This window comes from Pezoporus flaviventris, unplaced genomic scaffold (assembly GCF_033815535.1).
Source record: "Pezoporus flaviventris isolate CSIRO_AGI_PZ_B2104156 unplaced genomic scaffold, CSIRO_AGI_Pfla_v1 ptg000015l, whole genome shotgun sequence".
Classification (NCBI taxonomy): domain Eukaryota; kingdom Metazoa; phylum Chordata; class Aves; order Psittaciformes; family Psittacidae; genus Pezoporus; species Pezoporus flaviventris.
The window spans coordinates 18,756,348-18,780,231 of record NW_026892563.1 but is presented as its reverse complement, the minus strand read 5'-3'; the positions used below and the strand labels follow the sequence as shown (position 1 = coordinate 18,780,231).

Genomic DNA, 23,884 nt, shown 5'->3' with positions numbered 1-23,884 from the left:
AAGAAACATTTCAGTGGAGCACTTCATGGAAAGCATCACTACTGCAAATTAGATCCATCTAAGTAAGCACAGCCCAGCAAACATGCAGCTGGGGCAACCTGCCTGTGATTTTTAAGTGAAATGTACCTGAAACTAAAAACATGCAGTCTATATAGCTCTACAGAGAATACAATTATTGCCAGTGGTACAAGCACTTCAGATGTATAAATGACAAAGTCCTACTGTTTAAAAAAACATGCCTGAATAGAGATACATCAGATATCAGGACTGCTGGTTTAGTTTCATTGGCTTCAGATCAAGAGCGAAGGAAGAAAAACAAGATCTTCGAAAGAGTATGAAACATCTGCCAGCAAAGACCAAAATACTCTTTCTTACATGCTCCTCATTTCCCTGACAATACTAGGGCAGAGTTGTGTGCTCTGAAGGGAGTGACTGCTATTTGCTTTCAAATATCCTGAATAGGCAATACTTGATCTAATCTCAAACATCTGGGAAGGGCAGCCTGTTTGACAGAGCAGGGAAGACCTCGGAGTTTGGGCCTGAAACTCCCTATTCAAGATTTCCTCCAGGCTCATGCTGAATCTGCTTCCAGTTAGCCAGGCTATAAACAACTCATTTGGTCTGGCCATCAAATGGGTCTCATTCAGACCTACTGAGTGTAGCCAGCAGGACCAAAGATGTGGATTGACATATGCAAGCTTGGGCTGCCACCAAAATGAGTGACTACCCCTTCCCCCTCCAAGCCCATTTCCACCCCTCCTTTAACTTGGTGCCCTGTGGCTAGTAGCTGAAAACAAAAGTGTTTGGTTTTAATAGGATAGTTTGCCTGGAAGCTCAACAAAGTGACCGGCTGACCAGTACTCTTTATTGGGATTCAGCCCCTTGAGTCACATGAGCCAAACCATCCAACTTAAGGATCTCCAGCTTTCAGATTCAGTGTGTAGCTCAAGCTATACCTGAGACCTTGAGAAGAACCTCCATTTGAAAGGCACAATGGGACTACGTGAACAGGGACTCAAATCAGTGAGATGCACACTGCAGATGAAAAGCAAGAACATCTCACTTTCAGGCACTTACTAAACTATGTGTCACTAATTATAATTTGATGGCACACGACTTTGTCTTTATTTCCTTCCTCAATTCCATCTGGAGTCAGACAACTAAGATTAAAGGCCTGGGTCAAACTGATTAAGAATCAGACTGAAAATAGACATGTTTTCCAGACTACAGACTGAGATGTACAGAATTACTTTAATAGGAGCAGAGCTTCAGCTGCTGAAGGCACTCTGCCTGGAAAAGTGATAACCGAGGAGGGCTATAGGAGCAGGCTGCAAGGTCACAAGTGTTGTACTGGGAATGAACAGGATGCAGTGGAAGCCAGAAGCAGAAAATTATTTCAGAAAAGAGAATTAATGAGGGACAGGTCAACCCGACAGTCTTGGACTCAGTCCTTGCTCAGGAAGACGCACATCACTGATCTTCTGGGATCAGGAAGAATGCCCCAAAGGAAAGTTTACCCTGTATTCTCCCACTTTCTTTCTTTTTCTGACCTCTTGATATTTGGGAAATGAAGTATTAAGCCAGATGGTGCTTTCATGTGACTGACTCAGTGTGGTCCTTTTACACTTGAGGTTATGTCCTCTGTGCCACAAAACTATTCATGAAAAAGTTTTACACAACTTAAAAACAAGCATCACCAATCTGGAGTTTAGCCATCCTACAGAGCATAATGAAACACTATAACCTGTTATAAAATTCCCTGAGATGGTAAAAAAATAGTATCTACTGGAAAGATATTCTAATTTTAGACTGGTTTCTCTGTACATCCTCATCTAATTCCCACAAAAAAAAAAACAAAAAAAACAAAAAAAAACCTTGGTTTCATCTCCTGCATATTCTGTGAATTTTTTTCATATAGGATTTTTTTTAAAGGTTTGAGATCCCAAATTCCTTCAAGCTACCTACAGAGACCTAAAAATAGTAATAAACTTGACAATCAGACAAAAGGGGATTTCACATGCCAAGGACAGAGTCTGCAGCTGGCGGTGACTGAGGTGCAGTTTCCAAGTCAATCAGGCAGGAAGTTTGTTCACTCTCCCCCTGCTCAGTTCCACAACAAACACTGGACTGGACACAGGAAAAAGCCTTTGCTTTCCCTGCAGAGTTGAGGGACACCTTCTAGCAGCATCTTCTCAAAAGTTATGCAAAAAAAACTGGACTGCATCATTGCAGCACTAACGCTGGAACTGAGCTTTCCAGATGAAATCACAAATTGGACTATAAAGCTCTGAGAGGAACAAGACACTCATCTCATAGGTGAGTGGCTGACCAAGCAGAAATGCTTTGGCCATCATTGGATTTTAATGCACACAGGAGTCACACGATGCTCTAAATACTGCTTGTAAACACCATCTCTCCCATAGAAAGCTTCAAACATACTAGGAACTACTCCTAATGTCTTCCCCTACAAAGCAAATAACCAGCACTGGAAGCCCATGAAGGTCTCTGGTTTTGATGTCCACTGCCATCACCACCTCAGCTACCACAAAATCCAGAGAGGAGGAGTGGAACCTGCTGAGCTGGAGCCAGCATCGGGTAGCAGACACACTGCCAACACCACAGCCAGGCACATAGGTTTTGCTATGTGACAGGAACATCTTCTCTACATGCAGGATGTCTTCACGCAACTGCCGTGGTAGCAGAGTTGATAATGTCAGACAAGGTTCATGCCCTAAGTGAGGCTGCATCCCCCTCATTTGATGATCTAAAGAAAACAGAAGTCAGAAAATATCCACAGAGGGGGAACATGGAATAAGGAGATGCTAAGATGGGCTTGGAAGTGGCACAAAAACGTATCTCACGGTTTCCATTCCCTAATTCTGCCCCTCAGATTTCAATTAGGGCTCATAACAGCAGGGGAGTATGTGGTTACATTTGTCTCTGAACACCCACTAGGAAGAGGAGGAGGAGGAAGGAGTATCCTGCAGGCAGATGTTTAGCTGCAAGCAGGACACAACAGAGCTGTTTCACAAAGTCTGGATCCCAACAAGCAGGTTGTAGGATCCCGGGGACCTCACAACCCACAGTCAGAACAAGCTGTATCCAACCACAGCTTGTCTCCCTTTAAGCAAAAATGGGTGAAGATGTCAGCCAGTTAAGCTTTTTCCACCTACATCACGTCAGCTCCGAAAGCCAAACATGATCCCAGCAGAGCTCTCCGGGAAGTCTCGCTTCATCAGAGCAGAGCCCTTAATGTTAAAACATTACAAAAACCAGAACTGCTGCGTGGGTGCCCCAAGCCCACCCTGTGAATATTAACAGTTTGTGCATATTGAATATAATTGTCTCTCCAGCATTAAAAAGCTCTCCCTCTCAATTAGTGGAAAGTGACTCCCACAGTTCAATTTAAGGTTTAAATTTGGAAGGGAGAGATTTGGGGGTTGGTTTTTTTTTTCTTTCATTTTCTTTTATTTAATGTACTTGTAAAGAACCCACAGATAAAACATTACAACAAAACATGTACAGCTCCATTCAAGGATGCTTTTTTTCCAGGAGCAGGGGTCAGCACATCATGAAAATTACAGCTACTGACAACTTCTGATCAATTTAGCCCACATAGAAAATATGACGTACATGCATATAACAGTGGCTGGCCTCAGGAATGAAACACAAGGGCACAAACCCATTGCTGTGGTCTCACACTTAACCTACGCTCATTGTCGTCTGCTTTCAGGGACCTCTATAGGAACTAGACTAGTCAAAAGATAGCTACAAGTGACCATCAGGACCTTCAAGCACTACTAGCACCGGGGTAGGTCAGACTAAAAAACATGTTAATATCCCAGCTATGACTTTCCAAAACCTGAAAAAAAAAACTCACTAATAAATACAAACCCAAATTCTTGTGAGGATGGGCAATGATGATCTGGGCAGAAATCTCACTCCTGTCTGTTAGGCTCAATTAGGTGATTTTGAACAAGGGACCTATATGTGCACTGTTAAATAACACAGGGTCACTGGCCTGGAGGCCAAGAGGGAAGACTGTGTCCAGCACCACATTACATGTGGCCCTGGGTCACCTCTGTGTGGTGCCCCTATGGCCCTAAAACATAGCTATTATTTTGAGGGATTGGGAGGGGGGAGGCAGCTCAAAAGGCTGGGGAAAAAAATGACAGTTTTGCATCAGTCCACTAAATTGTTTTTATAGCATTATATGTTTTACAGCATGAGGACACATATGGCAGGCTCTGGGTCAATGCTCAAAGCAATCACCAAGAGTGTGAAGCCCCTTGAGAAAGTGTTGAAAGACTGGGAAAGGCAGAGGAAAACAAAATTCCCCAAACTGTACCCAAGTACTGTCTGGCACAGACCAATGCAGTGCCAAGGAGCACATTAACATTAAAGCAGCAAGGCCATCAGCTCTACATCTCAGCTTCCACCATCTCAAGTAGTATAACAATCACGCTCTACTTCACACCAGGAGTGTCAAGTAAAGATGAGCAAAGTGCTGAGACATCGTCAGACTGGGGACCTAGTACAGAGCAGGTTGGCAGCTTCCCTCCTCTTGCCCCACCCAAAGCCACCTAATCAGGTTCACCAATGAACCAGTCCTTTTATTTTGCGTGCAAATTTGGTCTTCCTTTTTGCTCTATTAAACATATAATGATTGTCATTTCCCTAAGCTTGCTAAAGGTAGGCTTGGGCTAACAAGACTTCATTGCTGACACATATCTTATCCCGTATGCTGCTAGGATTAAAGACTTGGAAGGAATTTTAACCTTTCCAAAGCTTTAATTTTGTTGAATTTATGTGCTAATAAACACTGCTGAGACTCCTTATAGCCACTGTCTCCAAGCTCAGGAGATACATCTAGTGAAACCAGCCCCACAGAGTGATGTCCCTGGGTATGGCTGAGGCCTCACAAAATGCTACGCAAATCTGTGACTTTCACTAAGTGCCTCAGAGTAATCTTCCTAATGCCAAGAGAGACACCAAGAAGAAAAACAAATGCTTCGCTGCTCACCAGCGTCACTGTTCTCTTTTTGTTAAATACACTTGAAAGAGGGCTGGAGGCAGCAGTTGCACCTAGCAATCTCCATGAAAGCTGTTAGGTTTTCAAGGCTGCCAAATAACATCCTTTTTTTGCTTGCTGTTGTTTTTCTCTTGCTTTTTATCCTGCACTGCCCTGATGGAGCACCAAAGGTTTTTTTTTTTGCACTCACACCATAAACATACCCCTGAAAATAAAGGGCTGATTTTGAAGTACAAAGCTGCTGTTGTGGGACACTGCAGCATCTGCTTTAGCATGTCATTTTTATATTTAGAAGCGGCGTATCTCCACAGATCAAGCATGGCCGGAAAGTCACTCAGCAACCCCTTCCCATCAGCTCTCACAAGTCAGTGCCAGCAGACAAGGGGGGCACATGCTCCTCTTGCCCTTCAACAGCCCTCTGCACCTCCACAGCCCTGCACCTCCCCTGCGGCACACTGCAACCTGCCTGACTCACGCTGCCCAGCCTCGTATCTCCAGCACTGGTGTCCTGCCAACAGCTCAGTCCGGCAGCAGGACACGAGTCTGCAGGCCTCCGACTTTGACAGAACGTGCTGCTTTTTTTTTTTCTGGGTCACGCAGTGTGGTGTGCGTACACTGCATGGCATATGTAGGATAAACCATGCAACAAAATCAGGGAAGCCACTGAAGGATGCAATCTGGTGCACAGCTCTGACCTGCGCAGCCACACTGTTTTGTCTGTGTCTCCCTGACATGTTTCTGAGCTGGTGCCCACAGCTACAAAGCAGTTCATGTAAAAAACACAGCCAGCCTCTTGCATTAGGCAGCTGGACCATGGCTCTGAGAAGGTCCAGCAAGCTCAGCAAATGCATTTAAACTGAGGGCAATATGCCCGCCATGTGTATGCCACACGCAGCTTGTACAGGTGGGCAGGATTTGTAGCTCCTTTTTCCACCTCTCTGAGCAGTCTGCCTCTTCGCTGTAAGCAGAATTGCTGTTTGCAGCACCAGACGGTGCTGTGTAACTCAATCAGGCAGAACACAGCCAAGAAAAGCAGGGCAGAACATAAAAAAGACCCAACAGCAGCCATCAAAGCAAAGGTCACAGGTCTGGTATTTGGATAGTGGGAGGGGCAGCAGACAGAAAAGCTGATCTTGGCTCAGTGCTGCCTGTTAAAAGGGTGAAGGATGAAGGGTATGACATCCTCCCTGGCTAGGAGAAGCAGCATCTTCTCCGTACATCTACATCCCCTATCATTTTTCAGTTTACAGCAGTTTGGCACCGCAGCTTGTTGGGCTGGAAGTCTCCTGCAAGGGACAGCACTGTTTCTAGGTGATGTTTTGCACAGATATGAACATCAGCTAATTAGAAGAGTGAAATTTCAACCTAGCAAGTGTTTACGATAGAGGGGAGAGGAAACACTGATATGCTGCTGCTTTGCTTCCAGCCACGAGAGCCGAGTGCTTGCACATGTGCAGGCAGCAGAAGGCAACAGAGCAGCGAGGGCAGAATGGGGAGACACAACCAACACGTGTCAGCTCCCGAGTGGAGCAATTGGCTTTGGCAGCTACCCTGGGAAAAAAGGCACCATCAGCACTGCAAAACACTCAGGAAAATCTTTAGCTGGCAAATACAGATTTATCTTTTCCAATAGGCAGTGAGGAGTGGAAAAGGCTCAGAGCTTCAGATAAGGAAGGGAGCAGTGACAGGATCAAGCCAGATGTGGATTCTGGTTAGTTCAGCTCTCTCTTGGACACAGCCTTCTTCTTGGAAAAGGGGTGTTGAAAGAAAACAGAACCTGGAAGAACCTGGAATATCTTTATCTACAGACACAGCTTAGCAAATGCCACACACTTCATTTTACATAGAAGAAAACTGCCTTACCTGAGTAGTTTTTGCCCTTCTGCCTTGCATGCTGTTACTATGGCTAATTTGAGGGTTGGTGGCCCCTTCGGAAAGGCAGTGGGATTTCCTACAGGGCAGCGTATTGTAATTATTATAGGAAGGCGCATCCTCAGCGGTAACCGATGCCATCTTATGGCTCCCAATATCGGGGATGTCGGACACTAAATTCCGGCAGTACCCTCCAAAGGCATTCCTTGGGCCCCCGTTGACAGTAGCGCTTGGGGTTTTGGGGGAATACAAGTCACTCATAGAGTTGGAACGCTGGCAGGCAACCAGTGGCTGGGGACTGCCATCAGCCTCCTGTGCCCGGGGGGCTTCAGCATCCTTCTCCTCAGCCAAGCCCAGGATTTCCTCATTGCTCGTTAAATGCTCCTGGCTGAGGTCAGAAAGTGAAAACTCCAGGCTGTCTTCACGCCAGATGTCGGCCGATTTGGAGCGCTTCTTCTTGAAGCTGGCTGTCTCCATAAAGTTTGTCCCGTTGGACGAGTATCGATGCGACCTCCCGTCACCTTCTCCCAGAAAGGGCGGCTCGTCCCCGTAGAGCCTGCTCTCCTCCGAGTCAGGCATGCTCTGGACGGAGGCGGCGGTGAGCACGGTGCTGCTGTCCACACTGGGGGTTACAGAGGAGTCGGTGTGGTAGGAAACAGGCCGCAGGCCCATGTCCATGCGGTCCACCCAGATGGGGCTTCCAAAGTCCTCTAGGTTAGCTTCCTGGGAGAAGGGCTCCAGGCCATTCTCCGCCAGGGACTGGGGGATGCTGGGGGTGCTGCTGGAGCGGGTGCTCACTTCTGAGTTACGGTGGATAATTTTTCCAGAAGAAGCATGCCGTGTCCGGCGAGAGGCTTTATTGGAGAGGCGCAGAGAGCGGGAAGTGTGCTTGCGACCCAGGCTGGTGTGCTTGTCTCCATAGAAGGCGTGCTCCACGCTCTGGCTCTCTGCGTTTCCCATGGTGTCACAGTCTGCAAGGGGAGAGAGTGGGGACGGTTAAAGGCAGCAAGCAACACGCAGCCGAAAAGATGAACAAACACCCTAGTACGCTGAAAACACTTTGTTTTGTTAATGAACCTACACCACAGCTTCCACCCGGTCTCACAGCATGCACTTTAACAGTGGCGACTGGTCCCATAGAATTAATTAAGGAAGCCAGCAACTGCACCAGCAAACTTACAAATACAACTCAGTTAAATCAGTATGCAGGAAAAAGCCAGACGATAACTATGCTGGTGTAAGTGAAGAGTGTAGAAAAGGAAAGGATTGAAGCTTGGAGTAAACTGCAGCCAGTTTACCACCAAAGTGCACTGGCAATCTCAGCTTTGCACACGTTTGTTTGATTCTTAGCACTGGCTTCACAATTCCAACAAACCCTACAAACTCAAAAATCAACAGCTATTGTTTATCTGCGTGTAATAGGAGGCCAAAAAGTTGATGGATATACACCTTTATCTGAAATCTTGCTTTTGTTTTTGTTAGGAACTGTGAATTGAAGAACCAAATAGCAAAGTACAAATTCAACTCTTGGCAGCAAGCTAATGATAGGTTTGATTTCTGGAACAAAAAAAAAACAAAACAGGGCAACATTAAGCAGGTACAGAGAGCCCCACACAAAAAAGCCATATAATGAAAATAAATTAGCATGAGTGACTCAGACTACACAAAAATAACTTTTCCTTCCTACTCACTCTGAAAGCAGATAGCTAGATCTAAGCACTTTGATCTAGCACAGAGAAAACTAAGCTGGAACACATGGACTGGGTTTCTGCCCCCATCTCTGTACCTCACCTCCTGCATTATTCAGTTGTGCACATCCTGTCGTGAAACAGGTTTCCCATCCAGAAGATGGGAGTGATGATTTGGATTCAACCTTGGAAAACACTTTGAGGTCTGTGATCTCACTCTACAAATGTCAGAAATATTTTATCAGTAGTATTGGGTCCTTCTGGCCAAAGAGCAAAAAAGAAGAAGAAGAAAAGTAAATGTTAAAGTACATGGCCATTCAAAACTAAACAGGAGATCCTGAATTACACAGAAGACAATTTAATCTAGATAAATAGTCCATAAATCTTGAACAGAAATTCCAAGACAAAACTTCGTCATATTTCTGTTAGTCTTGGCTGAAAAATAAGCTGCCTTGACAGTAAAATAATCTGGAGGTTTTCATTTCTTGGGGCAAGTTCCTCTCCTTTAACAGGATGCGCTGATGGCTATTGAGCCAGATGCTGGCAGAATGAATGGGATTGTGTATTTTCCCTTGCTACTTAAATACACACTGTTGGTGCTTCAAGGAACTGAATTAGCCCTACATAAATTACACAGAAAGCGAGGTATTGATTGTGCTAAACACAGGCACAGCAGTTCTGCCATAGGCTGCCATGGGTGCATATGCTAGAACTGAACTTCGCAGTGATACTTCGGAATCACAGTGAGAGGACTGCACTTCTCTACTCTTCTACCCAGCTAAGTAGGTTGTGTCTGAGGCTAAAAATCTGTTTACTGCTGGAGCAAGAGGCACCTCCATGTATCTAAAATAAATATAATCACATGTGAAGTAAACTATACCGGGAAATACCCTATGTCTACTGGAATTAATAGCTGAACTCCCATTGACTGTCATGAGACTCAGATATCATGCATCATTTAGAAAAATAAATGCACTGAAGAGAGGGCAGGTTTTAATCTAAAAAAACCTAACAGCATTATAAATCCCTACACAAGGTTTATTATTCCTTAAAAGCTACAGCCCTTTGATACAGACCAGACTGAAAAACAAATGTCAGCTAGGTTTTGCTTCTAAAACATTTTAAAGCACAAACACTGCATTTTGTCTTCCACACTAATGTCTAAAACCAGACCTCAACACCCTCCCCCGTCTTGCAAAAGAAACCCTCTTGGGGTAATGCTTTTAGCTGCTTTGATTCTGAAATTCTTGGTAACCACACTTCCATTTGACAGGATTTCCACTGATTGCAAAGCCCATCGGAGCATGCAGCCATCTATCCCCAGTCTCCAGCTTGCAGCCATCACTTTGGTGCCTATTTAAGGAAAAAGAGCAGTTTCTAGAAGTCCTCTTGAAACCCTGAATGATTGAAGAGTGGCTCTTTACCTTCAGAAATTGCGCTGCTGAAGGGCAGAAGCATCCAGCGCACATCATACAGCCAGGCACACTTGCTGATGAAAATGCCAGGCAGAGTGGCTATGAAAAGCAGCCCCGTGCCACCACCTCAACGTAGTCTCCATGCACACCAGGCAAAATTTCACCCAGCCAAAAAGTAACAGAACCACAAACGACTTGGCAAGGAAAGGAGCAGCAGCTCAGGCTGCATCCCGTGAGGAAATAAACACTCTCATGGAAGGAGGAAAGTCTTTTCTCCGCAGACGGCAGCAGGAATGTTTACTGAGTGATTTCACACAATGAGAAGTATCTGCTAGATACTCGCAAGAAGTGTCAGACTTCGAAGTAAAGGGCTGTCCTTTTCTAATTCTGTAGATTGGCACTTTAGGTGAGGACACATTTGCAAATCCCACAGACAGCTATCTAACCCATAGACTAGCCCATACCTCACTCTTGCACCCCAGAAGAGGCCTTACCCTAATCCCACTGATTTCCCCAGCATTACATTGCAGGTTTGCACAAATGCTGTTTGGTGGGTGCAAGAGGGCTGCAGGCAGAGATGGTGCAGCTGATCCATCTGCAGCGATGCAAGACAGTGCCACCTCCATGGCTTGTCACCATACCCTAGCAGAGGCCAGCCCACTTGAAGATGCAGGACACAATAGCCTAAATCCATCTTAGATGGGAAAAGCCAACCCTCCTGTGCCAAGCTGAGGGTGACTGTTGGTGGGGTGCCTGAGACCAATGGCTACCCCTGGAAGGGTCCCCCATCTACCCTCTCACCCCCATTTTTGTGTCCCCTTTCCATTCCTGGCTAAGCATTTCCACCAGTTAACCTGAACCAATTCAGGTGCTCATGCAGCCGAGTCTACTAAACCAGCAGAAAATAAATACATTTATGGGAGGGGAAGAAGACCATGGCTTTTATTAGTTTATTTTGCTGAGAGAGTGAGTTGAACTGGCACATGCCAGAGGCAGCACAAGGGTGCCTGCCTGGGGACACAGCAGGGTGAGGACGGGGCAGCACAGCTGGAAGGTGATGCAAGAGCCAGGAAAACGGGAACAGCAAGTGGCACCCCGCTCATCTTTTGCAGTACTGAGCTGTTAGGTCAGCTGAGGCTGTTGTGGAAAAGCAGCCCTGAAACATGTGAATTCACACTGAAACAGATGCCAGTGTCCTCAGCTAGCAGGAGCAGGCACTGGGCAGGGAAGGGGAGCCCCAACCTCCCCCTTCCTGGGGTAGTGCAGACACCCTGGGGCAGAAATGTCTTAAACTGCTCCAGCTCCGACTGCCAGATGCTGCCTGTCTATGGCTTAACTGAATTTATCACACTCAATGAAAAAAATCTGTATCAAATTAAGAAAATGAGTAATGTTAATGGGAGTTGCATGCAAATACTAGTAGGACAAAGGCTCCCCTTGTTAGCTCACCCGCCAAATCCGAAGGTGACCATTAAAGACCCATCAAGGTACCACCAGGATACAACATAAATCAAGTGTGACACGTCTTGATGCTTTAAGCAGGGCTGTCGCTCTCGACCATTGATTGCAACGTGTCAGAAATGTGTTCTGAATTACTCTCTGAAGCAAGCAGAGATCAGCGTGCACTGCAACCAGAACTGGTTGGAAGTTTTTCAGCAGAAAATGTTGATTCATCAAAACCCAAACTTTTCATGGGAATAGACTGCTTTTGATGAAAGGCTCCTCCACTCCAAAAGGGAGAGATATGAATGCTGAAACAGGGAGACAGGCACGTCCACTGGAAGAGGCACCAGCTCAGTGACTCAGTTTCTTGCCAAAGACACAGAAGATTGAGATTTGTATCTGCAACCCAAGTCAGGCAAATGAGGGGTGGCAACTTGTTCCTCCACATCCTCAAGAGGCAGCCTGACCATCGAGGTATCGGGCTGACCACTGAGCTGTTGGCTGCTCTGGGACAGAGCTCTCTGTTATGAAAGACCTGCTCCTTCCTGGTTCAGAGCAGGGAAAATGTCAAAACTGTGGAAGTCTTCAAGCGGACAGGAAAGTCCCTCTTGAGCCAACCTGCACCTCAAGAGACGTTACATGGGTTTGAATTCATTGGGTTTTTTTTTAAACAAAACTTAAAATTGACATCAACATTAGGATATAAGCAGGGAGACACACAAATTCTGCAGGAAAGCTTTGGAAATAACACGGTTGCCCCACACCAGCTACCCTAGACAAGCAGGCTGACCTCTAGCTGAACTGCTGAGTTTTTACTGGATGAGTCTTACATGAAATGGTTACACATAAAGACAATCACATTCCAGATGACCACTGACAACAGCCCCCTCAAAGAATATAATTTTATTTAAAAACAGTAATTTTCCTTTAACTTCCCTTACCCCAAATATTAAATATTTCTGAAAATAGCTACAAACCCAACATACCCATTTCAATAAAACCTAACTTACTGACTCTCCAACCTCCAAAAAGTTGGGCCATTAGATTCCAGAAGAAAATCTGAACTATATTAACTTTCCAACCAAATCTGAAGCACCTCACAAGACAACAGATTGCAAATTTAAAATTAGATTCTAGTGGGAGGCCCTGGTGACAAATCCGTATTTTTCTCCTGGAGCGGAGCTTGAAGACTGTGGGAACCAGAACAATGATCAGATCCACAGCAAGCAGCGAGCCTACAGAAATAAACTTTTGCTAAAATCTGCCAGCCAACAACAAAGATTTTTACTGAACTCACAAGAACCACATAGAAAAATGTACAGGACTAATAACCAAGTGTGAACACACACATTCCATTGTAATTAAAATGTGCTGTCTCAAAAGGGCAAGAGAGAGGCTGAAATTCCACAGTAAGCCTTTGAGTTTCTCCGAAACTCCAGCAGCATATTTAATTGTTTTCAAATCAGAACTTTTTAACCAGCCACTGTTTTTTTGTAAGCCTTTCTCGCTTAAGTTAAAGTATGGGATGGACTTCAAAAAGGCCCTGCAGGCGGTTCAAACAAGAGGAGGAGAGAGGGAGGAAAGGATGTCATCAGTAGCTGCTTGATAGCCATTCAAATGCTGTTGGATTGCTAAACGGGTGTAACTATAAACTGCATGCAGCTGATCCCCTCTCTCGAACCACTATACAACACAGCAAACTCCTCAAGAAAAATATATGGACACACATGTACCTTCCGAGGCAGTACTGGTATCCAGCGCAACCTTCCCCAAGAGAGCTGTGGCATTTAGAGGTGCCGAATTGCAAATGATACCAAAATGAACAGTTACTGGGACTGCAGAAGCTGTCAGCACCTGCCACTCAGCGATTCCATTACTCTCACGTCAGAGTCTATGCCTATATGCCAAAAACCTGGGGAGAAAGAGGGAAGAAAAAAAATCAGACAAAGGGTTAGCAGGAACAGCTATAGAGGAGGACATCTTCTGCCTGTTATCATCACTTACCCAAGAAACACTGTGCAATACAGCATGCAAATGCTGTGCTTAAATTTGAGTGATGAAATCTGATGATGGCAGAATAAATGAAAAGCCCAGTCAAGCACCATCAACCCAAACTACATGATGTGGAGAGCTCCTCTTCCCACCACTTTGTACAATAAAAATCCCCAGAGACATTAACATGCCCCTGCTGAGGACAGTCTGTGTTAGGCAGGGCTAGAAAACCTCAGGTCCAAAAACATGCCTGCATCCAAAGACGCCCACCAAGAAAGAAAGGCACCTTCCAATAAACCAGGGTTTAACTTCTGGCAGCCAGGAGGGATCCAACTGCCGAGGGAACAGGCCCAAAACTAGAAGACCTCAGAGGAGATTTCTCTGTGCAGACTGTCTCATTTACAAAAAGGGTGATTATCCAAGCAGGGATTTCATTAACATTTTTCAAGGGCGAACCAGACATGTAGGGCAGAGCATTTACATGCGTTTTTGTGCACAGTGAAAGGATCGTTGGGTTAATTGCATTCACTAAGGCGCAGATACAAGAGAGCAGTCTGCACTTATTTAGACATAAGACAAGTCATATGAATAGTCTTCAAGTTACACACATGCGTGCACTCATGTGGGCACCAAATCCCAGTCTTATTTTGTCCTGATACTTCTGGCAAGCTTCCTAGCAAGTACACCAGCTGCAGGTCCAGTCCTGTGAGACACCAAGAACCACAGCCTCACCAGAGGGCTGGGTGCGCTGCCCATGTCAGCTCTCAAGTCACCCAACTCCTCCCAACCAAACACCAGCAGTGAAACATCAATTCAACACCACACACAGAGTGTTGAGAGTTACAAACTTTTCCAAAAGTCTCAAAGAACAAAAACCTTGCAAGAGATTACTGATGCCCTTCATGTTATTATTGCTGCTCGGTGGGGAAACTGTGATCCTCACTCTTGGCTGGATTCTCAAAAGAGATGAGAGTCACCAGCTCCTTTCTAAATTAAAACCATTCTCATTTTCTTTCTCCTCCTTCATGTTCCCCTCTCTGCTCCCCACCTCCCCTTCTTCCCCCGAGCTGTTGGTTGAGATCTGAAAAGCAGTTCATGAATTGCTCAGGAGCTGGCAGAAATTAATAAAATGAAGCTCATTTATATTGAAATGGACTCATTACCATGCCAGCTGCCAATAATTTGCAAGACAGGAATCTTGCTGACAAACAAGGTCCTACAGGCAAGAGGCTTCCCACCTGCATCCACCACACGATGAGCAGCCCTGCAACGTGCATGCCTCACCTCCAAAGAAAAAGGAATTGTGACCATCTTTTTCAGATCCGCCTGCTGCTGCCTCAGAAAACTTGTCCGAAAGCAGAAACACCCAGATGCAGCCAAGCGCTTTATCTAATTTTCCATCTTGAGCAGTTTTTGAGGAGTTTGTAACAGACAAACCTGATCCGGACTGAAGCAAACGGGTCACTTCTGTGAGAAACCAACTACAACCCTGCTTGCTCTATACGCTGCCTGTGCTCCTCCAACACAAATTGTTCTCTTCTTGCACTCATTTGTTAAAAAGGTGGGAAGATCCAAAGTGGATGTTTACAACTGAATACTTTTTTATCCAAATCCTCTCTACAGTCCAGCACTTCTGAAGGGCTGGCAAAAGTCTTTACCATGAACAGATGAGTATCATGCACACATAGCTCCTCCAGAAGAGAAGGATTTATTATTACCCTGATTCTTTCCTGAAAAACTTTGTTCCTGTTTGCTTTTACAACTTGGACAATCTTTCTGAAATGAAACCAAGTCATACTTTTCAAGAGTAACATCAGTTTTTCATACTTTTGTGCGCCATCAACACACACTGGAATGGTCCCTGTCCCTGTGCATCCCAGTTCACTCCAACAGCCAAAGCTCTGCACAGCAGAAATTCTGGAGAATAGTATGAATCAACAGTCATTTCATACATGGAGTGCTGAAGTAGTCTCAGACAAGGACTTCCCTCCAGCAAGGTCTTGGCAAAAGGGATGTCCATGCTCCCTCATCAGGAGTAAAGGCAGAAGCAAACAAGAGCACAGCCCCATGGTTTGCTTCCCAGCACAAAACCCTTCCTTGCACAGGATGTATTTGCTCCCGTGGACGTTTGCTCTGTCAATGAAGCCTGACAAAGGTAGGAGCTGACCACGCGTTCAGACCACCAGTAACTCACCACTAACTGTTCTCAGGGTAGATGGTCCGTTGCAAATGTTCACACATGGAACAAGTCACCTCATTAGAAAAGAAACATCAAATAAAGATTTCTACACTTCTATGCTTAAGACAATATTCAGACTCCTACAGACATGCATGCACATGCACACATACATATGTCTATGATGCATGTATGCACACATGTACGCCAGTGTCTGCATACATCAATGTAACTCCTCTTGTTCTTTGAAGGTTTGGAGTTAGCACAGCTGTATTTATTTCACAACCACAAACCAGCGCCTTGAAAAATCAGGCTGAAGATTTCCCACAGGGCTCATCACACAGCAACTTAAGTCAATCCAAACTGAGGAAGCTTGCAGCAATCCACCATGAATGGATTAAATAAATGCATAGTAGGGAAGCAGAATACATTAAAGGAGCACCTTGTTATTCATCACATCTGCTACCTGTGATCCTAGGTACAGCAAAGGGAGGTTTGACTTTCACATGCTGCAAGCAGTTTGCCATGCCAGGAGATTAGGAAGAAAACCAGCACCCCTATTTTCTTTTTGCTTGCGGACACTGGACATGAAAAGTAATGGATGAAAAATATAGAAGATGTAGTTTTCTTAAAGCCCACTTTTTCAAAGCACAACCCAGCCTTTCCAGTAAGGAAAAATTAGTGTTGCCAGTATAACCCCTTGTGCAGTGTACATGAAGTTGTCAAGAAGGATGACAGCTCTATTTCAATTCTATTTTTACTTTTTCATTTTATGATGCATCGGTTTTGTCAGATTCCAAATGCAACTGCAGATGTGAGATCAGTTGGTCATTAAGCAAATCTTCATCCATCTTTGAGAAGCCCTCGGTAATTCCATGATAAACCATCAGGATGTATATACATAGACATAAATCAGTAGTCATTTCATACAAAAACTGTTTAATATTAATCAGTGAACTGAATACAGCTCTGGGCTGTATTCCCCACCCACAATCCCAGTTCCACAGCACTGTAACTCCAGTGTTCGATCCCGTCTCCTGAAACAGAGAATCAGGACCTTTATTTGTAACTGGAGGCCACATTTTGTTAGCCTTTATTATCTCTAGTTAATACGAATTGCTGCCAAAATCAAACTATCAAAACACCTACCCTGAGAAGAAGGTAAATGGTCTAGAATGCTCCAGGGTCCTGGTGTCCTGGCAACTCTGGCTCTGACTATCCCATAGCTGTGGGCTGCCCTCCACAAAGTGAAACACTGCAACCCACATGAGATGGATGGGTGGATGGATGGGTGGATGGATGGGTGGATGGATGGGTGGGTGGATGGATGGATGGATGGATGGATGGATGGATGGATGGATGGGGAGAGGCTGCTGTGCTGTGTGGCCAGACCTTTGTCTGACAGGCCTGAGTGCACACATGGGTTCATAAATGTAATTCAGAAACGCTCCCAGCTTCCCTGTTCTTGATGTAGTCAATGAAACTGTACAACACTGAGCCCTTAGACCAACACTAGTGGATTTCATATCATGATGTCAAATAAATGACAAACACTCTCCTTTTTGTGTTTTCTTTCTATGACATATAAAATGTCTTAGAACCTTTTCAGTTGTGGGAAAAAGTCATTTTAAACCAAACACAGCTTATACTGTCAAAGAAAACAGCTACTCCTGAAACCGGAAGCTGACAACGATGAACATCCTGACAAGCCCGGGGAGACCATTTGCACATCTGCAAGAATTGGCCAGCAGACCTGGAATTGCAAAACCTCTCTGCAACTGCCTCACTAACATGCAGCCTTTGTGTCTGTCACATTTAGAACAATGCTGGGTGATTGTTCCAGATGAAGAGGAGGGGAAAGAAAAATAAACCCACATTCCCTTTGTGAAGAACTCTTAAAGGAAAGATGTGGGAAGCCTTGTTCATCCAGCACCACACCTAGGAGAATTTCTAAGAAAGGGAAAAAAAGGCAAAAAGAGAGGGAGGGAGGGAGGTGCATTATGAGACCTAAAATCTCTGTATAGCTGACAATCAACCATCCCCAAATCACAGTAAAGGGAAACAAAACCAGAAGCATGGCACTGCCAAAGCACTGTAGGGCCTTGGTAATAAATTCATGGAAGAGAAGAGCAGGTAGCCCAAGGCAAAGACCCCTCTTCAGGGTTTCTATATTTATACAAGGGGATGTGAATAATTGACACAGTTGCGGCTTTGTTTGTTTTTTAATCATATTTACAACTATCTGAACATGTTTTAAGTATTTCTCCTTCCCTTCCCTTTTATTTTTAATGGTGGGAAAATCCCCCTTTCTTCCCTAGGGGAAACCTGCAAGGTTTTACACGTTTGCAGAGAAGGGCAAAGCAGGGGAAGGATCCTAATTTCAGATCATCAGACATAAGCAAATCTATGGGAAGCCACGAAGGCAACTCCCTGGAGCCTGCGGGGCAGACGAACAGCAGCTTCTGCGCAGCACCCTGGGAAGTGGAGGGGGTTTATAATCCACTCCAGGGAGCTGCAGCCAGCCCCAAGCCATGAGGGAGCTGCAGGGAGGAAGGAGCCCACTTGGCTTCCATGGAGGACAAGAATGAGAAAGTACTGAGTGTGCATTTATGAATTACTTTTTAAAAGATAAAAGGAATGCCCAAACTTCATCTGAAATAAAAATAAGGTGCAGTTTGTTTATTTACCTTTAGGTTGCACATTACTGTTATTACACTTTGCTTGAAAAAGACTTTTTGCTTGTGCCAAAAGAGTAGGGAACTGCTGATACACAATGAGGATGGGACGTGCCAAATGCATTAAAAACTCCCTTTATTTAGTAGTAACAAAAAAATGTTCAGACCAGGAGACAGAGCCCAGAATGGATCTATCAGAGCACTCACTGCACAGCTGAGGACAGGTAGCTGGAAGAGGAAGGAGGGAGAAGCAGAGCAGCACATGGCAGATGATTCACACACAGAAGAACCACGCAGCACCACAGTCCCCACAATAAAAATTAAAACACTTGGCTTGAGTGACCAGGGAACCGCTGAGGCAGGATGTGAAGGATTAGAGCGCTGTGGAAAAAAATTAAGGCCAATAATTGGAAGAGGGGGAATTGGAGAGGAAGCGTTTAGTGTATATCCTCATTTAAGCACAGAGGTAAGTAATCTGATTTTCAAGCAATGCCAAAGACCTCACACAGATCATTAAGATGGTGCTTGAGATATGAAGACAAGTATCTAATTTTAGATTAGTACTTAAGTACTGGGGAGGGATTCCAAAGGTCTACAGGAAAACAGGCAGCATATTAAACTCAGGTGGGTGCACGATCAGAGTAACTTTCACGTTTTGGTCACTCTCTCTGACAGAGAATGAGGTATGTCACTGAGATACAAAAGCATTATAAGCTATGCTACATAATTAGTATAAAGGACATAAAAGTTACAACAACTTCCGCAACGAGGCCACAAGGGAAGCATAATAAGGAAAAGCACTGTAGCAAAGGATGTCCTTTTAAGTTTACAGCATGTCTTGCAGAAGTTTTGGTACCAGTATCTCTCTCAGTGAGCTCATACTTTCAAATCAGCACCTTACAAAATTCAGCCTTCACTTAAATTGTTTGCCAGGGATGGAGTGCAGAGCAGAGCTTGATTCCTGCCTGCAGCCTGCCTCCTGTGCACCCTGGGCAAGCTGGGGATACTCCCCACAGCTCCTTTTCCTCTCTGCCAAGTGTGAATATAGCACTCTCATCAACTACGGTAAGACCCAAAATGGCTATACCCCCAATTCTAAAAGGCACTGGGTGACTCCAAGGAGGAAAGTCACATCTAACCAGCAGAAAGCACATGTTAAACATCCCACACTTCCTGAAAATAAGAGAGCTTGTTGCCTGACGTGTTGGAGGCGCTATGGCTTGGCTGCTCTGGCAGGATAGGGCAAGGTGGAGATGCTTGAGACTGCAGTTCACCCAGACTTAAAAAGACTACCAATAGTACTACCAGCTTCAGTATGAATTGAGCACTCCCACCAGCGCTGCTGGAGAGGACAGGAGGAACAAAAAGGAGTCTCAGTGAAGAGGCAGCCCTGCTTCACAAAACCCAACACTGGGAATTAGATCTACTGTTTATTCAGAGCCTGGGAGGAGAGGCAGGTGAGTATATGACCAAATGGCTGCTGTTTTCACCTAGTGTGATGATAACAACCGCAACAGAGCAGGTTTCTCATCCTGGCATTACCATAGTGTAAGCTCTCGCCATTTCTCCAGCATACAGGAAAAAAGAAAAACACTCATGCAAAACTCGGCTGGTCTGTACCAGCTTGGCACTGTCAAAGATAAATCAAGAATTCAGATTTTATCTTGCACGTCCTGACAGAACCTGATCACTCAAGAGCCATCGCAGAGATGTATCCACACCACCGCAGTTAAGTTTATCCTGGTTGACCGGTTTTAGTCACAACTCGTACATCTCCTGACACAGCTCCTGCTGATAGCTCTCCCCTGCGGGAGGAACACACAACACCAACACGCTGGGTGTTGCTCCTTTAATTAAGAGGGGGCAAAACCCATGAGGGATGGTAATCCTGGGGGAAGACTCCCTTAGGGCTCAGGGTGTGAGCCTCCATCCTGGGAAGAGACTGGCAGGGAGCACAGAGCCCTGCCACAGGGTGGGAAAAGGGACCGATCAGCAAACGTTTTTGAGAGGAAAAGCCAAAACTACCAAAAGTCAGGCTAAGACAGCATCATGATGGAAAGCTGAAACCCATCAGCTCTGAGTGCGGCCTCAAAATAAAATGAATGCTTTGCCTTCATTTTCAGTAAGGGCATGGGGGAGCAAGGCATGTGAATCACCACATCTGAGGTATCTGAGGAGCAAAATTCAAAGAGTTGAAAATGTGCCAGTCAGCAGGAGTTTTGAATCTGCATCCCAAAACTATGAGAGAAGTGGTGCAAGCAACCACAGGGGTACAGACAAGAATTTTTATATTAAAACCTGCGGATCAGGATCCTGCCTGGGACTGCAGAACAAGTGATCCCAGCAATGACATACCCATCTGTCTGGCTTCAATGGCACGCAAGGCGTAAGACTGGAGAGCACATCTGAGAGACAGAACAAGGAAAAACATGGGAAGAAATGGGAAATTGAATAAAATGCAATGTGGATTGTGGCATGTTACTCTGATCAATTTCTCCAACAAAATAACCCATCATCCAGGGGAGGAAAGCCAGGAGATATCTTTCCAGGAAACTACTGGTTAAACTGAAGATGATGCAAATTGGCATAGCAATTGATATGCATAAGAATCTTTGCAAAGAGGTTGTGCTGAAAGAAGAATTATGTGGCTCAAGGGACCAGGTTTTATAATGTTTTCAATGATGACATGCAAAGAAAGAACTTTCCCAGTGATTTGTGCTGATGACACAGTCAGAAAAAGTCACAATACAAAGAGAGCTTTTGTCTCACATTGATCCCAGAGGACCACAAGCTCCCAATGTGATAAAAATTACCAAAAAAGTAAATGTAATCAAAAGATGCACCAAGCAAGACCTGCCCAGCAGAAACACGAGTGAATGCTGTCACAGAAGACACTGACCTCATCTGGAATAACATACGCAATCCTAATCATCTGTGGCAAAGGTTAATGCAGGTCAGGCTACCTTCAAGAAAAGCAAGGCGGACACAGTGAAGCATAGAGTTTCACCTGAGAGGTGAAAACAAGAAGACTGTCTCATGTGGCAAAACAAGAGGCTGTAAAAGGATATGATTTATGAAAAGGGTAGGTTAAAAAAATCACAAATTCAAACAGTTGTATTCATAGTAATTTCATCCTGACAATACAAGCAAGGCAAGGTTAAAGTGGACTGTGCCTTCCTCCCGCTCCCGCTCTCCTTTGCAAATGTCCTGAGGTCTGGCAGCAGTCCCTAGTACCTGGCTCCAGCGGAGACGTTCCTAAAAGCAGCCAGCCCCCAGCATGTGCTTGGGATCTCCCAGAACAAGACAAGACATACAGCAGGCAAGTCCCCACCATCCCAGTGTGACTGGTGATGGTCCCGGGAGCTGCAGGAGCAAGCCAGGGTGATCACTCTCTCAGACATGTTTCAGAGGACAAGGATTGAAGGCTATACAAGTTTTGCAGGATGATTTCTCTTAGACAGATTGAACTTTGCCTCTAGAGTAACAAAACTGTAGTCAAATGGGACACAAGCATATAGCAAAGAGGCACCTTTGTGCACTGAGCAACCCCAGCGTACCTACTGAGTTGGCTTGTTCAGGAGGCAGTTACTGCTCTGGATTTCATGAACTGACCAGCCTTGGTGTGATCCATGGACTGCATTTGCATCAAGAGAGAGAGCTCAACTTTTCAAAAGATGTGAAACTCATGCTGTTCCTGAGCAGTATGAAAAAAGTAACATATTGATGCTGCTGGACTAATGCTCCATAGTTTGGCAGGTACAGGAGTTGGTTCAAATTCTCCTCTGGCTTGCAAACTATGGTCAATAAAGGTAAAATGTTGTTGCTGGCACACATAAGCTACTTGTAATTAGTGCAAAGCCAGCACTGCCAGATAACCAGCTGTGGGTCTTGTACCTTTTTGCTCCTGACATCCTACAGAGCAGACTGCCAAAGAGAGCATTGGTTTTCTTCTTCTTCTGAAAATTATTCAAAAGCATGATCAGAGAAGGGGCAAGGAGAAGTGCTCCAAATCCTAGGTGGGAATTTTCCAGCACCAGGCTCTCTCTTTTTCTTAGTGCCCCAACATTTAAATATTATATGAAAACAATAAGCAACTACTTACAAGACAAACTGAGGACAACTGTTCCAGGAACATCTCTGTAACACAAGTAACTCAAGAAAGCCTCCTATGAAGATGCCTTCCACAGAGAGGCGTACCATAGGGATTTTAGGCTTGCCAGAGGACTTTCATCTGGACCTCCCTTGTTTTGGAGGAGTGACATCCTCTTGGGTATAGATTAGAAAGCAGCATGTGGGTGCATGTGCATGTGAAGGGGTGAGGGTGGGGAAGCCACTCTTTTCTATTTTGTTGGTCTATGTGGAAAATTAAGTTTTCAGTTGAAAATACTGAGTAAGTTTAAGTCAAATCCATAGTCATAGCGATCATTCACAGCCTCCAATCCTGCCACGTGTCTGCCTAATCCCACCTGGGAGCTCCAATGAAGCAGTATCACTTGACTGTGGCCCTCCACAGTTTATAACCTGCTCCAGAGTTTCTCAACTGTCCCAAACTCAGAAACCACATTTCAGTGAATAAACCATTCACCAGAAAAGAAAAATTGATTGCCTAGTCTGAAGTGAACCATTACTGGAAAGCCAGCCGGCAGAGCTGTTTATTAGAGAGAGCGCTACAGATGCTGCCCGACTGAAGCACAACAAGAGTGCTGGTGGAAAAGTGCTTACCGTCAGTTCTGGTTCAATGCCTTTTTGATAAAAAAAGGTCACTAATAAAATGTTCTGCCTTAATATTTATAAGAAGAGTATTTTTCTTACCTGTAGCAGTTACTGTGGGGTATAGTCACAAAAATGAAACATTATACAGTGCTAAAGTATTACGTGGGATTTTTTAGGAATTCTAAAGTACACATTAGAAATGCAAACTTCTCACAAAACAATAGCTGTACTTCTTTAGAAATGCTGGGTTGGTGAAATATCAGCCACACTGTCAAATGAAGACACAGTAAATCTACACAGCACTTGATATTTTCAGCAGTACTAAATGTCATTCCATCATTTCAACGCTTCATGTTGGTATGTGGCCCAAAATAGTCCTAAGAGAAAATAACCCGTTTCCTCTTTAAATTTAAAGAGTAGTAGATGATTTTAGTAGCTGAGAAAGCTACTGATATTTTCTGTGGCATCATTCCCAGCCCAAATGAAAATAAAAATTGCGGTAAATGTACACACAGTGTATTTGTAGACACACTGACCATATTCACCTATGCCCACAATACAAGTGAATTATTCAGCCCACCTGAGCTCATAACAGTTCCTGACTTCCCATGAAAGGCATCTGTCCAACAAATGGAGTGATCTCCAAGCTGGAGGAAAGACCACACTTTCCCAATAATTTCCCAGCACCATTTTGTCCGTGTGCACACAGCCCCCACTGTGTTACTGGATAAAGTATTTTTTATTCAAATGGGTGTTCAAAATAATATCAGGGAGCCTGAATTTCAGTCCTCTTGAAAACCATGTTTTCTCACTCCTCCCCCCTGGATAAAGCCACTAGGAGAGGTGACTCTCCCATGCCTTCCACTCCACCAGCAGCC

At 44.8% G+C, this 23,884-nt stretch overlaps 1 protein-coding gene across 11 annotated transcripts in view; it reads right to left on the bottom strand.

Moving 5' to 3' along the window:
• TIAM1 (TIAM Rac1 associated GEF 1) overlaps positions 1–23,884 on the bottom strand; it is a 192,899-nt gene that overhangs the window by 76,378 nt on the left and 92,637 nt on the right. For 6 of the 11 annotated variants that reach the window (XM_061453665.1, XM_061453664.1, XM_061453666.1 and 3 more), the window contains one exon: positions 6,896–7,875. In XM_061453665.1, coding sequence (XP_061309649.1) covers positions 6,896–7,864 — 969 coding nt within the window. In that variant the 5' untranslated portion in view covers positions 7,865–7,875. Of the gene's footprint in view, positions 1–6,895; positions 7,876–13,183; positions 13,363–23,884 lie in introns of all 11 variants that reach the window. The other 5 variants (XM_061453660.1, XM_061453663.1, XM_061453658.1 and 2 more) reach the window with 1 other exon arrangement.